Source organism: Biomphalaria glabrata, chromosome 8 (genome assembly GCF_947242115.1).
Source record: "Biomphalaria glabrata chromosome 8, xgBioGlab47.1, whole genome shotgun sequence".
Lineage (NCBI taxonomy): Eukaryota > Metazoa > Mollusca > Gastropoda > Planorbidae > Biomphalaria > Biomphalaria glabrata.
This window is the reverse complement of record NC_074718.1, coordinates 38,725,406-38,744,105: the sequence shown is the minus strand read 5'-3', so window position 1 is coordinate 38,744,105 and position 18,700 is coordinate 38,725,406. Positions and strand designations below refer to the sequence as shown.

The 18,700-nt window shown below is 37.5% G+C and overlaps 1 protein-coding gene across 1 annotated transcript; it reads left to right on the top strand.

Moving 5' to 3' along the window:
• Positions 1 to 3,265: 3,265 nt before the first annotated feature.
• Positions 3,266 to 18,700, top strand: LOC106063143 (neuronal acetylcholine receptor subunit alpha-5-like). Its single transcript, XM_056038128.1, has 8 exons — positions 3,266 to 3,403; positions 4,749 to 5,002; positions 6,094 to 6,224; positions 7,331 to 7,448; positions 11,080 to 11,244; positions 13,601 to 13,730; positions 15,641 to 15,813; positions 17,771 to 18,700. The coding sequence occupies exons 1-8, from the start codon at positions 3,373 to 3,375 to the stop codon at positions 18,134 to 18,136; spliced, it is 1,368 nt and encodes a 455-aa protein (XP_055894103.1). The 5' UTR covers positions 3,266 to 3,372; the 3' UTR covers positions 18,137 to 18,700.

The following is an 18,700-nucleotide window of genomic DNA, read 5'->3' as shown; positions in this document are numbered from 1 at the left end:
GTGCGCAAAAAAAAAAAAAAGCCTGATGGAACCGAACCTTTGAGTATACAATGGGCAGAGTATTTAAGAGCTGATTGTAATTAATCACCTACCAGATATTGTCCGTGGGACGTAGGTTGGACATCACAGGTGATATTTAAGATGACTAAATTTTAAAATTATAAATCAAACCAGATATTTCACTGTGTAGTCAATTAGGTAGCTATTTTTTTCCTAAAGATATACATACATAAGCTGTCAAATTCTCAGGAAAATCGTTGGAGCCGTTTTTTGAAACACCTTTTCACGTAAAGAAAAACTTCCTGCTTTTTTCTGATTTAAAAAAAAACAAAAACTCTTTGAACCCATGAAGAGTTAGCAAGCTGATATGAGGAATTGTACATATGTATCGATCTACCCCACCATCCACCTCTGACGCCTGACTACAAATGCACTAGATCGAGACCACGTGACCGTGTTGATAGTCTTGTCTCCGAAAATCCGACCTGAACAAACAATAAAGTGCAAAATCTAAATCCACATGTTTGGGCAATAAACTCATCCTAGTTGTGTATCTCACGAGATATTGCTATCAGATGAAACTGCCAGCCAGACATCCCTTCACCTAAATTAAATTGAATAAAAAGATCTATATCTATATAATCTTACAGGACTGTTTTTTAGTTACCACTATTAGTCTTAATTTGTCTTACTTGGGGTAAAAATTATCGCCAGACCAGACATACTGGAATGCATAATTAATCTTAGATTATATCTAGTCCTCTAGTTCCTCATGAACTCACTAAAATGCTGTGCGTCCTCAATCTTGGGTTGACGACAAGTTAACATCTGGAAACCAGTACCGGTCTTATGACTGAGTGATGTACACCAACAATTTTTTTGTGTTGGTTAGCCCGCTTTGTGGTACATAACAACAGTTTCATGAATTCAATCGCACCAGCAAAAACATTTATATTTCTTGGAACCTTTGGGCTTCGATAGGAAATAAGATCCTTCCGAAAGAATCCCGATATCTTGGTTCGTCTACAACACAGGACAATGGACAACCCAGTGGTCGTCAAGTTTGGACAGTTTATGAACAATGTTAACGTGAATTGTTGTGTAAACCGTAAACGTATGTTAGTATCTTATGTGTTGTTGGCAATGTAGTCTCTTCAGTACTGAATGAACATAAAAAAGAACAAGAAAAAAAAAAGCATTTGAAAAGGTTTTCATCTACGATTTACTCCAATGGCGGTCAGTGCCATCGATAACTACTATTTCTGTTGTCCTTGGTAAGCAACTCGGTCGTTGGGCGTAGCACTCTCTAGCTGACAAGTAAATAGGAATAAAATAACCTATACTGTAGTTTATTTGGTATATTATTATTTCATTCGTAATCTTTGTAATCGTAAAACAATGTCTACTATATGCATGTATTTTGTCTTATAGTTTTTATTTCATCTTCTAAGGATATATATGGTTCGTACATCGTTGTTCGATGATGACCACATTTGTCATCCAGGAGGCTGAGGGTATTTTGGGAGGGGGGATGACTTAGTGATTTACGCTGAAAATTTTGATTAAAGTGAGGAGGATTCGTGCAACACTTCGACCTCACTCTCTCGCCCTAAAACCTATCATTTTCCAGAAGCAAGATTTGGTCAAGACGTCCGGGGACGTCCAGAGACTTTCTGAGTGTCTTGTCCAGCTATAGAGTGCTCCACAGCTCCACTGTACTCCACTGTGCTGGTAGTTGCCTTTCTGTCCAATATGTCATTTATTGTGACGTTTTGCACATGCCGCAAAGTCCAGATTTCAAATGTTAGGTTTGAAAAAACATAAGTGTACTGAGTGTCATGGACACCTCAGATACCATCAACCTGGTTTAGCCAACCAGTTAAAGCCGTTTCCGGGGTGTGGCCGCTGCGCATGCTACAGCTACTGGCAGCCACAAGTGAGAGAGGGGTACCGAGTGGGGACCAAGCGTGACCTCCGCATCGAAGAGGTCGGACCAAGACTGAGCCAAGGTATCCTCAGAAGAGTGTACTATTCCCTGTCCACTGCAGGTGCTACCACTCGTAGATTCTTCATATCTAATGATACAGAGTACATGTTTTGAATGTCGCCCACTTCGCTTAATAGGCTTAATACAACGTTTTATAGATTATAAATACAGCCAAAATTATCTCAATTTTTCTACCTACTTTTCTATATTATTCTTTGTCTTTAAGTTTATCTAATTCAAAAGTTGTCTAGATTTTATTTTTATTTGCAATTCATCTTTAAAGCTTTCAAAGTCTTCATCAGCTAAACCTGGGTAAACACGGATCTCAAAAACGGCTCTAACGATTTTCCTAGAAATTGGACATTTTATGTATATCGTCGGGAAATTATTTACTAGCTAATTGGCCACACTTGAGATACTCTGGTTTGAGCGTATATTTTTTTCAAATTATTACCTTCTGTAAAATTAAACTTGGTCTAGAGCAGGGGTTCTCAACCTGTGGGTCGATTGACGATTTGCCAGGGGTCGCCTAAGACCATCGAAAATATGGATTTTTATTGTCTATTCTGTATGTGTGTGTGGGTGGGGGGGGGGTCGAGGCAGAGTGGGGGGATTGTAAAAAGGGGTCGCCGAGCATAAAAGGTTGAGAACCGCTGGTCCTTAGCCTATATACTCTAAGTAAATTATACATTCGCTTAACCAGGATTTTTTTTTCGGGGTCGGAGTATTTGGATTGGAGCGGGTCAAAAAATGATCCTATTTTTATCTATCATACATTAGTTTTTAATAGTGGCATATTGACTTCAGCTTCATAAACAAGGAATTTTCTTTAAAAATTTTTGTTTATATTAACTTGTTTTAAGGAATGTATAATTTAGAATTTACTTTTTCTGATAGTGACAATGTCAGCTGTTATTATTAACAAGAGAAAGAAAGACAGAGAGAAAGAGGAAGCGTTATGTAATGCGAGTCTACTCCTTCTGTTTTGTGAAAAGGTTATTGATATTCAAATATGATTGGGTCATTGAACGATTATGATATCTGATAAAAATGTTAGCTATACCAGTATTTGAAATGTATCCAATTTATTGTATATGTCAACCTTTTAAATCTCTCGTTTGCACATCCTTTAACCAGCTAATCCCAAAAATGTAAACAAAAAAAATGTTGAATATCTTTCAAGCTCCACAGTTATTAGGCAATGTTTGCCAACACACACTTGTATAATTATCTGCCCATGCGCAGTGACATGTCTGCAGTTGCATGACACAGTTCAATGCTGTTGGTCTACTTGTTATAAATATCAGTGTTAAAAATCCGTCAGTACGAACTATTTGATTGAATAAAGAACTTTCGTACATAGTTCACTGTTAAAAGCTAGAGAGATGTTACATGTTTTAATGGATCTTTCCGCGTGTAAGTAATGAATAGTTTCAATATTATGTTTAATTAATAGCAGAAACGCGCACGCATTTCGTTACTTAGTCTATATACATTTATTTATTTATCATTGCTATCTAGTCTATCTTTATATCTTTTCATCCAACACTCTGTTTATGTGTAGACTTTCTTTAAGTCCTTTCAGCCTTTTGGCTTCAAAATTAGTCTTTGTGTGTGAATATGGCTGCCTGGTCGTGTGGTATGCGTCGGTGGTCCGGGATCGAATCGGGCTAAGATGTAATAATCTTCAAATTTGGAACTTCAGAATTATATAAAACAAAACAATATGTATAGTTTTGTGTTTTATTTAAATTTTTTAAAAATGTAACACAGTATCATCTACACATGTGGTCACCATTATCATGGACTAAACTGTAATAAATTTCATCCAGCTTATTGTGATAAGGAGGCCTCTGTGGCTGAGCGGTAAAGTGCTTGGCTTCTGAACCGGGAGTCCCGGGTTCGAATCCTGGTGAAGACTGAGTTTTAATTTCGGGATCTATGGGCGCCTCTGAGTCCACCCAGCTCTAATGGGTACCTGACATTAGTTGGGTAAAAGTAAAGGCGGTTTGTCGTTGTGCTGGCCATATGACACCCTCGTAAACCGTAGGCCACAGAATCAGATGACCTTTACATCATCTGCCCTATAGGCCAGAAAGTCTGAAAGGGAAACTTTACTTTTTTTATTTTGGTAAAGTAGGTATGAGATATATCCACAAGATCAACAATACATTCCTCCGCACTTCTATCAACTTTGTTAAAGTTTGGTAACTGAGTGAGCAGTCCAGAATTAAATATCTTGATATATTTGACAAAGCCCCAGTTATTGATATAGGACTGGCTGGCTATTACAAAGTATTAGGTAAAGGCCATCTTCCCAAAAGAAACGTCATTATCAAGGCAAAATCTTTTTAGAAAACTTACAGAAAAAAAAGAATTAAGAAATTTGGTGTTGCTTGTGTGCTTACTTCACCAATCAAAATAAACTTGTTGACAAACTAAAAACGAAATTCGCAGCGGTGAAATCAGTTGTGTTTCCCAAGTTCTACAAGTGTCTTTCTTGCGTTGTTTCTATATGAGTTCATAGGGGTCTATGTGTTCCCCATAACGCAATTATTATTGTTGTACATTAACTTATTTTGATTTTTTTTCGAGCTCCTGATTTGCCTTCAGTTTTTTTCTTCCAAGCTTTAAATCACAAAGTAGTTCAGAAGGCTAAGAAATAGTAAAAGTATACTTGCCTTCTTTGGTGCTTCAAAACACAACATTGAAATTTAAGAATTCTTAGAGTTATTTTAAATGACGTTTTATTTTTGAACAGGTCACGCCGTAACTTTAATTCTTCTTCAATTGTTGGCCGGGTTCGCGAGCAGCCAGATGTACAACCACACCAGATCTATCTTGAGCGAGAAACTGAGCAAGGATGTGTACCACACGGAGGTCAGGCCGAAGAGGAATCAGAGCGAAGTCTTGGAAGTCAACTTCAAGTTTTATCTGGAGTCCCTGGTGGAGGTCAACGATGTCTCCCAAGACTTTATTGTCAACGGTTTTCTGGCCATGGCCTGGTACGACGAGGTATAGACTTGTGTTAACTGACCAGGTCACTTTAAAAGGTTATTTAACAATAATGATGACTATCCTAATTAAAATTGTTCGGATATTAGTGACCATACACATTGACCTGTGTAATAATTTTTTGTTGGTGGCCTAATAAACCGCTTGGCTTCTGAGTTCATGGGTTACAAGTTTGAATTCCATTGCAGAATGGGATTTTGAACTAGTCAAATTGGGTTGATTTTAAGTTGGCCACATGATACCCTCGTTAACCGTAGGTCATAGAAGCAGATGACCATTATCAGATTCCAAGGTTTGAAAAAGGAACTCTACCTTCCTTTTTACTTACAATTACCTACGTTCCAAACGCTCTCAAGGATCAGAATAATTTGTCTAGATTTACATTGTAATTCTACAAGACAATACTTAGTTGTTCATGAATGTCTACTGAGAGTGTAAAAAAAACTGACAAAATGATTGCAATTTATAACAGAATATAACAGATATGTATATAAAGATTTGTATTTATCGATACAATTGTCTGTAAGAGAACACCAACTCCATTCGATTTATTGAAGAGTAGTTGCTCGAGAATAAAATTCTTTAGCACAATCAAAATGAAATGAAATGAAATATGCTAGGACAAATTTGTACAAATGCTACTTCTTCCCTAGTGTTATTAGAGCATTGAATGGGTTGCTTAAGCCAGCCAGGAAAACCAGTGACTTGGCAAAATTTAAGTCATTGGTTAACGAGCACGACTAGATGCATGACGCGTAGGAAGTAATCATCTTCTTTCAAGTAACGTCTGTATTTTATAAGATAAGATAAGAAATATAGATCTAAGCATTTGTTTTTACTTTGTATTTACTATTATTTGTTCTGTAAAATATAGATAGCTTGTTTCTGCATTCATCCTCGTTAGGTATAGAATTTCGACAGAGAGAGAGAAAGATTTAAAATAATAAATAGAAGCTAAGCCTAACTGTTGTACTAATCTAATCGCAATATTGTGTATATATTAGAATAAACAATGATTTGTTATACTTATGAGAAAAATTACTGTAAAAATAAAGGTACATCATACATCTGGTTGTGTTTCTACTTACTAGTTAGCTGTATGGGACCCTAAAGACTACGGAGGTATTGAGCTTGTACACCCGTTGCCAGAGAATATTTGGAGACCGAGAATAGTGCTCATGAACACAAAAGGAGAGAGAGATATATTTGGAGAAGCTAAAGCGTAAGTTTTGATAGATTTATTCATTGATGGAGATAAAGGACAGTCAATCCAATGCTTTTATCAATACAATAAACAATCTTATGTAACAGATTTGTTCAGGTACACATTACAGCACCAAAATTATGAAACTGCTACTTGGACATCTTTTCCCTAAAAAAAATCACGAAAAATGCTTTGTTATATATCTGTGTTAACAGAAGGAAAAGGTGAGCGGATGTTTTGGTTGTGTAGGCTGAAGAGATTGTGATGAGATCAAGAGGTAGTCTGTCTTAGTTCAGTTAAGAAATACTGGTGTGAAAGTTGAAGAAAAATAAAGCGAGAGTCTTGTGACAAAAAGTGGTTTTAGTGAGCAAGATTTTGTTTAAGATATCACTTCTACAGTTCCTCTTATAACCTTGCAAACTCTTCATGGGTGGGCAGACACGGAACTAGAAAATTGACAGTTTATGTATATCTTTGGGAAAAAAACAATTAGATAATAGGCCAGAGGGAGACGCGGTAGTGTGAGTTTCGAATCCACAGGGACTTTTAATTTCGATATCTTAAGGGCGCCTCTTGGTCCACCGAGCTCTAATGGTTACCTGACATTGGTTGTGGAAAAGTAAATTTGCTTAGTCGTTGTGCTGGCCACATGACACCCCCAGAAACAGATGACCTTTACATCATATGTCCTATAGAACGCAAGGTCTAAAAGAATTACTTTACTTTTTTTATACCACAACTCTGGTTTGACCGTTATGTTTTTTCAAAATATAAATATTCTAAAATTAACACTGGTCTAGAGATCTATATCTTGAATCTCATCGGGAATTCCCGCATATATTCGCTAAAGAGTCCAATGTAAAATGCAGTGGACACACCTGTTTAGCTACACTAGATGTTTGGAGGAGCGCGTATCAACAGTTAGACATTGAGTCCTAAGTCTCTGGCTAACATATTTATATAGTCCCAACGCCTGATTTTCCTCGGGTTTGTCTCTTCAAGCCTTCATACCGCATCGTGTGGGGGGGGGGGGGGGGGAAGAGGGCTCATCACTGCGCCTAACCTAGATTCATTGCTTACCTGGCTGATGAGATCCTTTCTCCCGGGCAATTTGTTTGTTCCAGACCTACAAGCTTGTTCTACAACGGCTACGTCTACTACGTCCCTGGCTCTGTGTTCCACACTTCCTGTGAGATGACCTTGGTCAAATTTCCATTCGACGTCCAGAACTGTTCCATCGAGGTAAGAGCCTCAGTAGTTCACATGCGAAACGAAAACAGTAACGTGAATATACCAAGGACATTAAATTCCTGGAGCGTAGGATGAGTGTTTCATTCTGTATTATTATGTCGAACACAGACTGTGAAGTCCCATATGTCTTTTGGTTTAAAAGATATAGGACTGGTGGCTTTATTATCTATTTTTTTTTGTTTTGTTTTGTTTTAACCACCTTTTACTATTCTTACTATTAGCTTGGCAACTCTTCATGTTCGGCGACTGGAAATTGGGTGGAATGGTATTCAGAAAACGGCTGTAATGATTTTCCTAAATAATTGACATCTATGGGGAAAAATACTAGCTATTTAGTTATTTAGTCACACAGGGAAAACTCTGGTTTGACCGTTTTAATTTTCCAAACTATAATCAACTTAAAATTAAAATGTGGCTTACGTCTTTTTATTTGGAATACGGCTTCTCTTGGAATTAGCCGCACACGACTCGACTCAAATGTTTCTTTGTATTCAGTAAAGCTGAAAAAATAATTAGATGTAAATGAACATTGTGCACATCGTCTTTTGAAGACTAAAGCAATAGTGAAGCACTACCAAAGAAAACAAAATGAGAAATTTTAGGCAACCATCAGATAAATAAGTAACTGCTTTTAATTTTTTTTTATATGTTATCCATTCCAATAATTTGTCAATTAGAATTTTAACAATGTTTTTTAAAGCGTGTCAGCTTACAAATATTATCAGAAAGATGCATGTGATTTGATATGTCTCCAAGTTCTGTAGACAATACTTCTACACATAAAGCTCAAGAAAACGATTTATTTATAGATATTTTCTTGTACCTTTGTGAAATATAATAAAATGAACTATTAACACTGAATGGGGCTTGGCGTCCGAGTAGTCTTGGGTTCGAATCTAGGTCAAGGCTGAAAATTTGAACTTTGAGATTTTTAGGAGGCCAGTGAGTCCACCCAGCTGTAATGGGTCTCTGACATTAGTTGGATAAAGTAAGGAATTTAGGTCATTGTGTTGACCACATGACACCCTCAAATGACCTTTACATCTACTGCTCTATAGAAAGGTCTGAAAGGGAAAATTTAATTTTTACGCCCACCCCCTTTTTTTATGAAGCAAAAATCATAAAGATTATTATTTATTTTTCTTTTGTGCTAATTTAGTCATTCATGTTAATTAGAGATGAAGACTCTATTAACACAATATAACTGCCCCTCTACATTAGCACCTTGTGTTTTTTTTTCTAACATATAGAATAAAAAACTGGTATATTTTTTTAGTTTATTAATTTTGCATTTGTCTTGGTTACACGTCAAATAGGTGAGATTCTGTCAAATCAAAACTTCTTACTATTAGTAAAGTAATATCTTATATATATATATATATATAGTTCGTCCATCGTGGTTCGATGATGACCACTTTGTCTTCCAGGGGACTGAGGGCTTTGCACTGGGGTTTAATGCCTCCTGATGTGGCTGGTGAGACCTATGTGAGCCCGGAATGTTCGGCCGCACACTGGGCAGGTTATACCAGCTGGAGCTAGTGTCGTTTGTCTTGCTTTTCTTTTCTGGCGTTTTTCTTCTGCCTGCGTTGTTCTTTTTTCCTCAGCAACCGTTTTCACAGTTTTCACAGCGCGACGCCATGATGCTCTGTCATGTGCCTCTGTCTCCCAGGTGCCTGGGTCTATGCTGAACGCCTTCAGAGAAGCTTTGAGGGTGTCCCTGAAGCGCTTACTTTGCCCACCTTGCGAGCGCTTTCCTTCGCTTAGTTGGCCATACAAGAGTCGTTTAGAGATGCGGTAGTCTTCCATTCTGTAGACGTGACCTGCCCATCGCAGCTGGGACTGCATCAGGATTGTGTGGATGCTTTGCAGACACAAAGTAATATCTTAAATTATTGCTGACGAACATAGATATAAAATAAAATGTGATAGAAATGTAATACACAATGTCTTGTGGAAGTCGACCAACTATCATTCAATGAACGTTGCCAAGCCAGCCAAGGCGTCTGCTGTTGATAACACAGCGAATGTCCTGGCACTCTGCTTTGCGTAGCACTTCCTCATTGGTTATTTTATCCACAAGACATTTTGTATGGCAATCTAACAGAAGGCATGATAGCCGCTGGTTGCCCACTTTTACGGTATACAGATGCATGCGAAAGCGACATGAAGCTCTTCAAAATCGACACTAGCAGCTGGAAAAAGTGGCACTCGATAGATCCACATGGAGAGAGAGCATAAAGGAAGGTTATTGGATTGCAGATGCCATACACAACAGCAACAGAAAGAAGGGTGAAAATGCAAAGGCGTCTGGTGATCACATATGCCCAACCTGTGACCGCAGCTGTGTATCAAGGATTGGCCTCTTTAGTCACATAAGAAGTTGCATAGGAAAAAGATTATCTCTCGAGGATTTAAAACGTCACAGAAAGAAATGTAATACAGATGTCAGAACACGCAGTGGTTAAACTCACGCAGCCTTCCACAAAATGAAGAACAACTGGGAATGTAAGGAAAGGAGCACCACCATTGAGAATAGGTTCATATTCACCAATACCTGCATTAGGAAGAGTCTGATGATTCGTTGACCAGGCAAGATCTCAACAGTGGCAAAGAAGCAGCCTGTTGAAGTAAATATCCTTCATAGACAATGGCGATAGATAGGCAACACCATTTTCAAGCCTGCATTCTACATAAAAAAAAACAAGCCCTCACCTGGACCCCCCTTCCCAAGAAAAGATGAAGGTTTGGACGATCCAGAAATAAAATGGCGCCGAGAGACTTTGGTAGCAGATGCCAAACAGATAGACAAGACGTGGGGGCGAGATTTTGGTAGCAGATGCCAAGCAGACAGACAAGACGTGGGGACGAGATTTTGGTAGCAGATGCCAAACAGATAGACAAGACGTGGGGACGAGATTTTGGTAACAGATGCCAAGCAGATAGACAAGACGTGGGGACGAGATTTTGGTAGCAGATGCCAAACAGATAGACAAGACGTGGGGACGAGATTTTGGTAACAGATGCCAAGCAGATAGACAAGACGTGGGGACGATATTTTGGTAACAGATGCCAAGCAGATAGACAAGACGTGGGGACGAGATTTTGATAACAGATGCCAAGCAGATAGACAAGACGTGGGGACGAGATTTTGGTAACAGATGCCAAGCAGATAGACAAGACGTGGGGACGAGATTTTTGGTAACAGATGCCAAGCAGATAGACAAGACGTGGGGACGAGATTTTGGTAACAGATGCCTAGCAGATAGACTAGACGTGGGGACGAGAGAGTCACCTAGAACCAAAACGCCTGTATAAGCTGGTTGAAGATGACGAGAAGAAGATAATGATGATGATGAATGCGATCTAAATAGATAAGTTCGCTAGGTAACAGTAACACATTGTCACAATTGCTTAAACATTAGTTTCCTTTCTACGTATCGTCAAAAAGTAAGGTATATTATTTTAATTATATCCAGAATAAATGAGCATATATCAACTTACTGTTTAAATTTATGCTTAATTTCTTTCACCATTTTATTTCTGTTTTCTGCTCCATATTTCTTGTTGTTGTATTACTTCAATGATTACAGCGCACACATTCCCATCCGATTGTATTCCCTAGTTTGTGGCTATGAATCAAAATGTGGAAGAGCTTCAATTTGTCCCTGAAGACCAGACAGGAGTTGAAATGAGGCTTTTCATCCCTCATGTCGAATGGGATATCATGAGTACGCATGTTGAAAGGACGAACATAAGAGATCCACCAATCAGTTATCAAACTGTTCAAGTAAGTCTGGATTACTGATTGGAAATCCTCATAACCTCAATAATTTGCGTATTAAATTTTAAAAAAGGACATTATTCTATTTTGTTTAACTAATTGGTTGTTTATACGTTTACTTGTGTCCTTTTAGAAATACAGATATATACGACATACCCCAAACCTTCTACATAAACCAATCGTAGAATTATTGCTAGGAAAATGCCTGATCCTGGGAATGTAAGCAACAAAATAACAATATACCCCATTGTTATATCAACCGAGGGGATAATAACAACTGACCTCACAGACACCTTCAAGGCCCTTAACATTCCTAGGAACATCTTCGTTGCCTGTCAGAGGGCGGTACTGCTGCAGACCTGCCACATCACCAGAAAATTCCTCAGTGGAAACTGTTAAAGGGACTACGATGAATTTTGTTTCTCTTTAGCGAAACTTGACCCTGGCAGCGCCAGAGAATGACTACTCGTTCATTTCTAACATAATAATAATAATAATAATAATAATAATTTTTATTATCCGTAAGGAAATTTGTCTTACAATGTGTGCATTACACCAAACAAAAACATTATAACTATAAGAAACCAAAGTGTACATTCACACCAGACTCACTCATAATTTACATGTGACAAAGTTTATACCAGATTGTTCTTATTTAATGATTTGATTGCCAGGGGAAAAAAGAGTGTTTGTGTCTGTTTGTCTTTGCTATCAGTGTCTTGTATCTCTTTTGTGATGGTAAAATCACAAAATCCTGACACAAAGGGTGATTCTTTATTTCGAGGATCTTGTTAGCTTTTTTATAGATGTTTGTCTCAAACAACTGCCCAAATGGGGTTTGTTTTTTGCCAATGATTTTGCCAGCAGCATTTAGGATTCTATGAAGTTTATTTTTATTTTTAATGCTCAGATTGCCATACCAGGCAGTGATATTGAAACTTAAAATATTGCAGATGTGAGCGTGATAAAACATAGCCAAGGCCTTTTCGCTAACATTAAACGAGGACAGTTTTCTTAGTAATCGTAATCTTTGCTGCCCTTTTTTGCTGATATAATCAGTATTTGCAGTAACTGTATAACTGCCCAGATTATGAAAAGCTAATTGTTTTCATGGAGGCGCGGTGGCTGAGTGGTAAAGCGCTTGGCTTCCAAACCGATGGGTTTTGAGTTCAAATACTGATGAAAACTGAGATTTATTCTTTTGGGATCCTTAGTCTTAGTCTAAGCTGTAATGTAATGGGTACCTGACGTTTGTTGGAGTAAAGTACAGGCTATTGGTCGTGTTGTGCTTGTCACATGACACCCTCGTTAACAGATGACCTTTACATCATCTGCCCTATAGATCGTAAGGTCTGAAATTGGATTCAAAATAAGGACCTTCTGGCTACAGTTACTTATTAAATCAAATGTAGTAGCCGATTTTAAGTAAGTTTGAGTTTGACTTCATCCATGCTCTTATTTTGTCTATATTAAAAAAGTGTATTTTTACTATAAACACATTTGATCTCACAGTATAACTGGCACTAAGACAGACTATTTCATGCTTCGTAGTGGAGCATTTATATCTGTAGGCTAATTATATATTGTGTTTCAATTAAAATTTGTACAACATAAAAACATGCATAGTGTGATAAAAAAAATAACCATATCAAAACATTTTTCTAACACATTCATGCCGAATCACATATACATACTATACTTTACAACAGAATGATTTTCAAACTTGTGCAAGAAAAAGAATTTTACAATTAATATTTATTGGGTTCAATAAAAGTTGACTTGTACACTTTAACACGTTAAAAGTTGACTTGTACACCCTAAGACGTTAAAAATTGACTTGTACACCCTAAGACGTTAAATTTTGACTTGTACACTTTAAGACGTTAAAAGTTGACTTGTACACTCTAAGACGTTAAATTTTGACTTGTACACTTTAAGACGTTAAAAGTTGACTTGTACACTTTAAGACGTTAAAAGTTGACTTGTACACTCTGAGACGTTAAAAGTTGACTTGTACACCCTAAGACGTTAAAAGTTGACTAGTACACTTTAACACGTTAAAAGTTGACTTGTACACTTTAAGACATGAAAGCTTATTTATACCATTTGTGACCTCTGGAATAACTTTTACACTTCAAGAGGTTTCTTTACCTATGAAGATTTTTACGTCTTGACCAAAGCTTCCTACAGGACGACAGGAGATTTTAGAGATCGAGGGTCCAACTCTAGATGAGTCGATGACAGTCTATGGGACACACACACATCCAGAAATTAATTGTTAAGATTCCGTGAATTTTCAGGATTACAGGATATATCTTTTACTATTTATTCTTTAAGAATCTTTTTTTTTTTCTGTTATCAGATTTCCTTCTTAATCAAGAGAAGGCCTGACTTCCTTCTACTGAACACAATTTTACCGGTTGTCTTTCTTTCATTTCTCAACATTATGGTTTTTATCATCCCCGCTGAATCTGGAGAAAAAATTGGGTTCGGTAAGTATCATGTATTAAAGACAGAATTTTTCAATAACTAATGAATGATGCTAATAGTTATTTCACGATTATTATTTAAAAAAAAAAAAAGCATTTGTGCATGAGTCCGTGCTTCTGGTGGACATTTCCCGTTTTCACGGTCACCTATTAGGGTGGTAGCTAGAAACTTATTCATACCTCTTATGTATCTCCAAAATTATTATTATAGATCTAATCAAAACAACAAGAGGTATCCTACAGCAGAGGGGATAGGATTTTTAATGCAGAGAAAATAATATATATTAGTATTTTGCTTTAAAGTATAATAAAAATAATAAAGTCTAATAATGAAAAACAACAGCCAAGAATCCGGGCATGGAGACGTAAAGCCCAAGATAGATCAGAATGGAAAGATGTGCTGGATCAGGCCAAGGCCCTCCATGTGCTGGATCAGGCCAAGGCCCCCCCATGTGCTGGATCAGGCCAAGGCCCCCCATGTGCTAGATCAGGCCAAGGCCCCTCCATGTGCTGGATCAGGCCAAGGCCCTCCATGTGCTAGATCAGGCCCAGGCCCTCCATGTGCTAGATCAGGCCAAGGCTCTTCATGTGCTGGACCAGGCCAAGGCCCTTCATGCTCTGTAGTGCTACTGGAAGGGTTGATGAATAATGAAAACAAAATGAAAGTCAACACTTTTGGAGATTGAGCGATTATGATAGTTTACCTAAACAACAACAGTCTCTATTGTGATTTCAGCCGAAGTTGAAGTTACCTTTGACCTCCGTATTCCCGACGGGTCCCTGAACATTACCTGTAAGATTCTCTTTGAATGTCAGATGACGGCACTGCTGCAGACCGGCCACATCATCAGAAAATTCCTCACTGGACGCCGAGGAGTTGACCAAAATGAATATTGTTTCCCCCCTAACGAAGCCTGATCCTAAAAGTGCAAAAAAATTACTTAATTAGATTGTTCTCAATATTATTATTATTATTATTATGTTAGAAATGAAGTAGTATTCATTCTCTGGCGCTGCCAGGGTCGAGTTTCGCTAAAGAGAAACAAAATGCATTGCAGTCCCATTAATCAAGATCCACTGAGGAACTTTCTGGTGATGTGGCAGGTCTGCAGCAGTACCGCCCTCTAATAGGCAATGAGAATGTTCCTAGAAATGTTAAGGGCCTTGAAGCCATCTGTGAGGTTAGTTGTAATTATCCCTTCGGTTGATATGACAATGGTGTATATTGTAATTTTGCATAACTTCCATAAACGCTTAATCTCCAAGCCTAGACTCCTATTATGTTAGAGACGAATGAGTATTCATTCTCTGGCGCTGCCAGGGACGAGCTTCGTTAAAAAGAAACAAAATTCATAGCAGTCCTTTTATCAGTTTTAACTGAGCAGTTTTCTGGTAAAATTATTCCGGAGGATTCCAGCTACCCGTCGCCTCAGCGTGGCGCCTCCGGTGGAAACGTCTAGTGGTGGAACTAGATATGCTAAGTATGAGTAGCGAACCAGGCCTTTGCGGGACCCCCTGGGTAATCTTTTTTTTTTAATCTCACTCGGGGTAGGGATGGAACAAGTAGCCCGCACACCAGTCCGAAAAATCTGGCCGTCTACCATTGGGAGCCCTCAGACAGGACAGGGGTGAAGCGCCCCATGTCCAGGCCTGGTAGTTGGATAAAAGCCTTTCTAACCACCAACGGGATAATGGCGCCTACGGCGCCGACGCCATACTGGACTTCATTGTTGGTGATACTATTATTATTATTATATTTTTTTAATATTATTATTATTATCCTGGGTGAAATTAGTTTTACTATTGTGCATTACACATAACAAACTATTTCAATGGTATGAAAGCGAAATAACATTATTACATAACCTTTGATTTTTTTTTATTTTTTTTTTCTTTGTTCCTTTCATATGTAGGTATAACAGTACTTCTAGCGCTGGCTGTATTTCTCAGTATGGTCAGTACCATGCTGCCAAGGTCTTCTAATTCATTGCCCAAAATTACGATCTTTTTATTTCTCCTGTTAGTCATTTCCTTGTTGACTGTAGTGGACAGTATCATCATTGTGTATCTTCATCACCTGGAAGAGGTACGTTGAAAAAAAAGAGAATGAGATAAAAGTGTATCAGTGTCAGGACTGTGCACAAGATTTTATTCTTTTAGATTTCTGAAAAAAAAGATTTGCAAAGCCTCTTGAAATTTTAGCAAAATTTAATTGGCTGTTATTCTTTGATATAAAAACATTATTGGGAAGTAATTATTGCGCTTGTTTACTAATTTTTTTTTTAAATAAAGAAAATATATTTAAACCATCCAAGTTTTCACCTGAAAGTAAAATATACTGTGATAAGTATCAGGGTATAACAGATACCAGGTGAGAAAAAAAAATTATGAAAAATCTAATGTTTACTTTTTACAAAGCTGATATCAACTCTGTCTGTGTGTCAATTCAAATGTTTGTACACGTTATTTCTCCCACACACATTCTCGGATCAAGTTGAAACTTTGCACAATTATTTTTTTTAGACAATACATGAATCAATAAATCAATTAACCCATTTTTCAATGAATCACTGGTTATAATTATTTAGTTTGATTACAACAAGGGAAAATAATCTTTTCATTAATCACAGATAAGGCTAAATAAGTAGCTGTAAATATTGAGCTCTTCACCTTAGATACTCTTTATTTATATTGTTGATATACGCTTTGTAATAAACAGCGCTCAATTGAACAAAACTCTGTTATTAACTAAATATCTCAAGTGTACACGATGATCTTTGCCTTTACTATACTTTAATAAACTCTATAGCTAGTTACCCATTTATTTTTTCTCACTGTAGCAGAGCAGGCACTGCATCAGTGGCGTAACTAGGAATTTGTCATCAAGTAGGGGCCCGGGGGGTTAGTGGCTTGAACTCTTTGGGGGGCCCTGCATTTTGTGTAATACTTAATATTTTGATAGTAAATTATAGCTTTTATATAGCGCTACTTTCATGCTTATAGCACGCTCAGAGCGCTATGGTCCAATTTTCATTTGTGGATCAGTGGGGGAGAGGGATGGCGGTGTCTGGAAGAAGGTTTTCCGTGCTGCCTTTGGGCGCTCAGTAAACACAACTCTTCCATAGTCGGGTGTGGAACCTCGAGTTCCCTTCGTAAGTACCCAAGCCAAGTTCAATCGTACTTAGCCTCTCGACCACGCTTCCCACATGTAATGTAAAAACACTCGTTTGGCTTCCAGGGGGGGCGGGGTTTCCAATTGCCCCCTCCCTCCCCACACCCTAGGCACGCTTCTGCACTACATACATCTTCCATATTAATAATATGAACAGAAGATTTTGGAAATTTGATTCTGCAGTACTTCAAAGTGCATAGAAATCAACATAATAATTATAACAATTCCTCTTTTATAGCAGCGCTGATAGCAAACAAAGAGTAGGCACGAAATGGACCTCATTCACCAATCGTAAACAAACAACATTAAGCCACGTGATAGTATTGATAAAACAATGAAAATTACGTATCACGTGACAGCCTTTATGGATTGCGTAATTTGTATAGAAGATATAGAGAACCGCGTGACATAATATTGTTTGTTTACGATTGGTGAATGAGGTCTATTGCTGCCCTAATCCAGCACTGTATATATTAAATGTAGTTGTCAGGGGCAGGTATGGTGAGAGGGAATGTGTTATTTCGCAGTTAATATTTTGATATGAAAGAGTTACACCCCTTTTGTTTATATCTCCAGTATAAGCGTTATGGTTTTTAACACACCACTGTCACTGGTACGCGAGAAAGAGATAGTCAGTTGCTTCCTGGACTGGTGTTTGTGCGGTTATTATTTTCTGAGAGAGTTGCTGTCATTATGTATTGTTTTGAATATTAAAGTTATTATTATTTTTCTGGATAGCTGGAGTTTCTCTGTGGAGTTTCTTAGTAATTAATTATTTGTAAGTAAGCCCTTCAGCCAATTGAGAAAAGAACCCTACAGTATTTATATAGATTGTAGATATTAATATCTCTTTATACTTTCATGTTTTCAGAGAGAAGGTAAACTTCTCCGAGCTCAAAAGAACTACAAGAGCTCGGCCAATAAAATTCGGATATTTACAAAAGCCGTAACAAGGCCTGATTGCAGTCAAACCAAAAGTCAAGAAAATGGAGATGGCAGCCCGGTTGAGGTCATCTCTTCCAAACTGTTTGAAACCTCATTGCCTGTTGTGGTCAGTGATGACCATGGGGCAGCAGGCAAAATCAAGTCGGCTACTAAAGTTCAAGAAATAGAGCTAAACAAGTATCGATTAATTGGAAAATATATCGATCTTGTCTCTTTTATTATATTTCTAATTATTTGGATTTGTGTGACCACTAGTTTTATGCTGGACATCATATCTGTCCCTCATGTCTAGAAACTGACACATTCTCTATGATAAAAATTTTTTATGAATTTTTTAAATTAAAACAAAGATTCCTTCTTTTTAAGAATTACTTCGCAATATAGAAAAAAAATTTGGCTACATAGCTACAATGGGTGTATTTGATTTATGATTTTGACAAATTCACACTAGGAGTTGTCACATTGAAGACTTTCATTTGAACATTGAAAACCAGAGACAGAAAGTTGTTTTTTTTTTAATATATTCAATTTATGTTTCTTTTTATGGAAAGAAAATTTTGATGGGGTTAACTATCTCCCATTTTTATGTGAAGATTTCGTCTTGAGAAGACAATGGCGGGCTTACTTTCAGCTTGTCACAGAAAAGAACTAAAGAGCATATCGAATGAAGAGCTCTATGGTAACTGTATATCAGCTAATTTAAAGCCAGGGAGTAACAAGCAACAGAAATAAGAAAACTATTTAAAAGCGAAGCTTATCAAAGGCAAAGAAACGGTAAATACTGCCTGTTATCTCTAAACATTACTTGGTTTGTTCTGTTTTCACAGAGAGTAAATAAAGTACTGTAGGCGATTTA

What these genes read in the sequence shown, in the direction of transcription:
- LOC106063143 (XM_056038128.1), top strand. Translation starts at nt 3,373, where the DNA reads ATGTTACATGTTTTAATGGATCTTTCCGCGT. An exon ending in CCATGGCCTGGTACGACGAG is followed by an intron (nt 5,003 to 6,093) that starts GTATAGACTTGT and finishes TCTACTTACTAG; the next exon opens with TTAGCTGTATGGGACCCTAA. An exon ending in TCAGTTATCAAACTGTTCAA is followed by an intron (nt 11,245 to 13,600) that starts GTAAGTCTGGAT and finishes TTCTGTTATCAG; the next exon opens with ATTTCCTTCTTAATCAAGAG.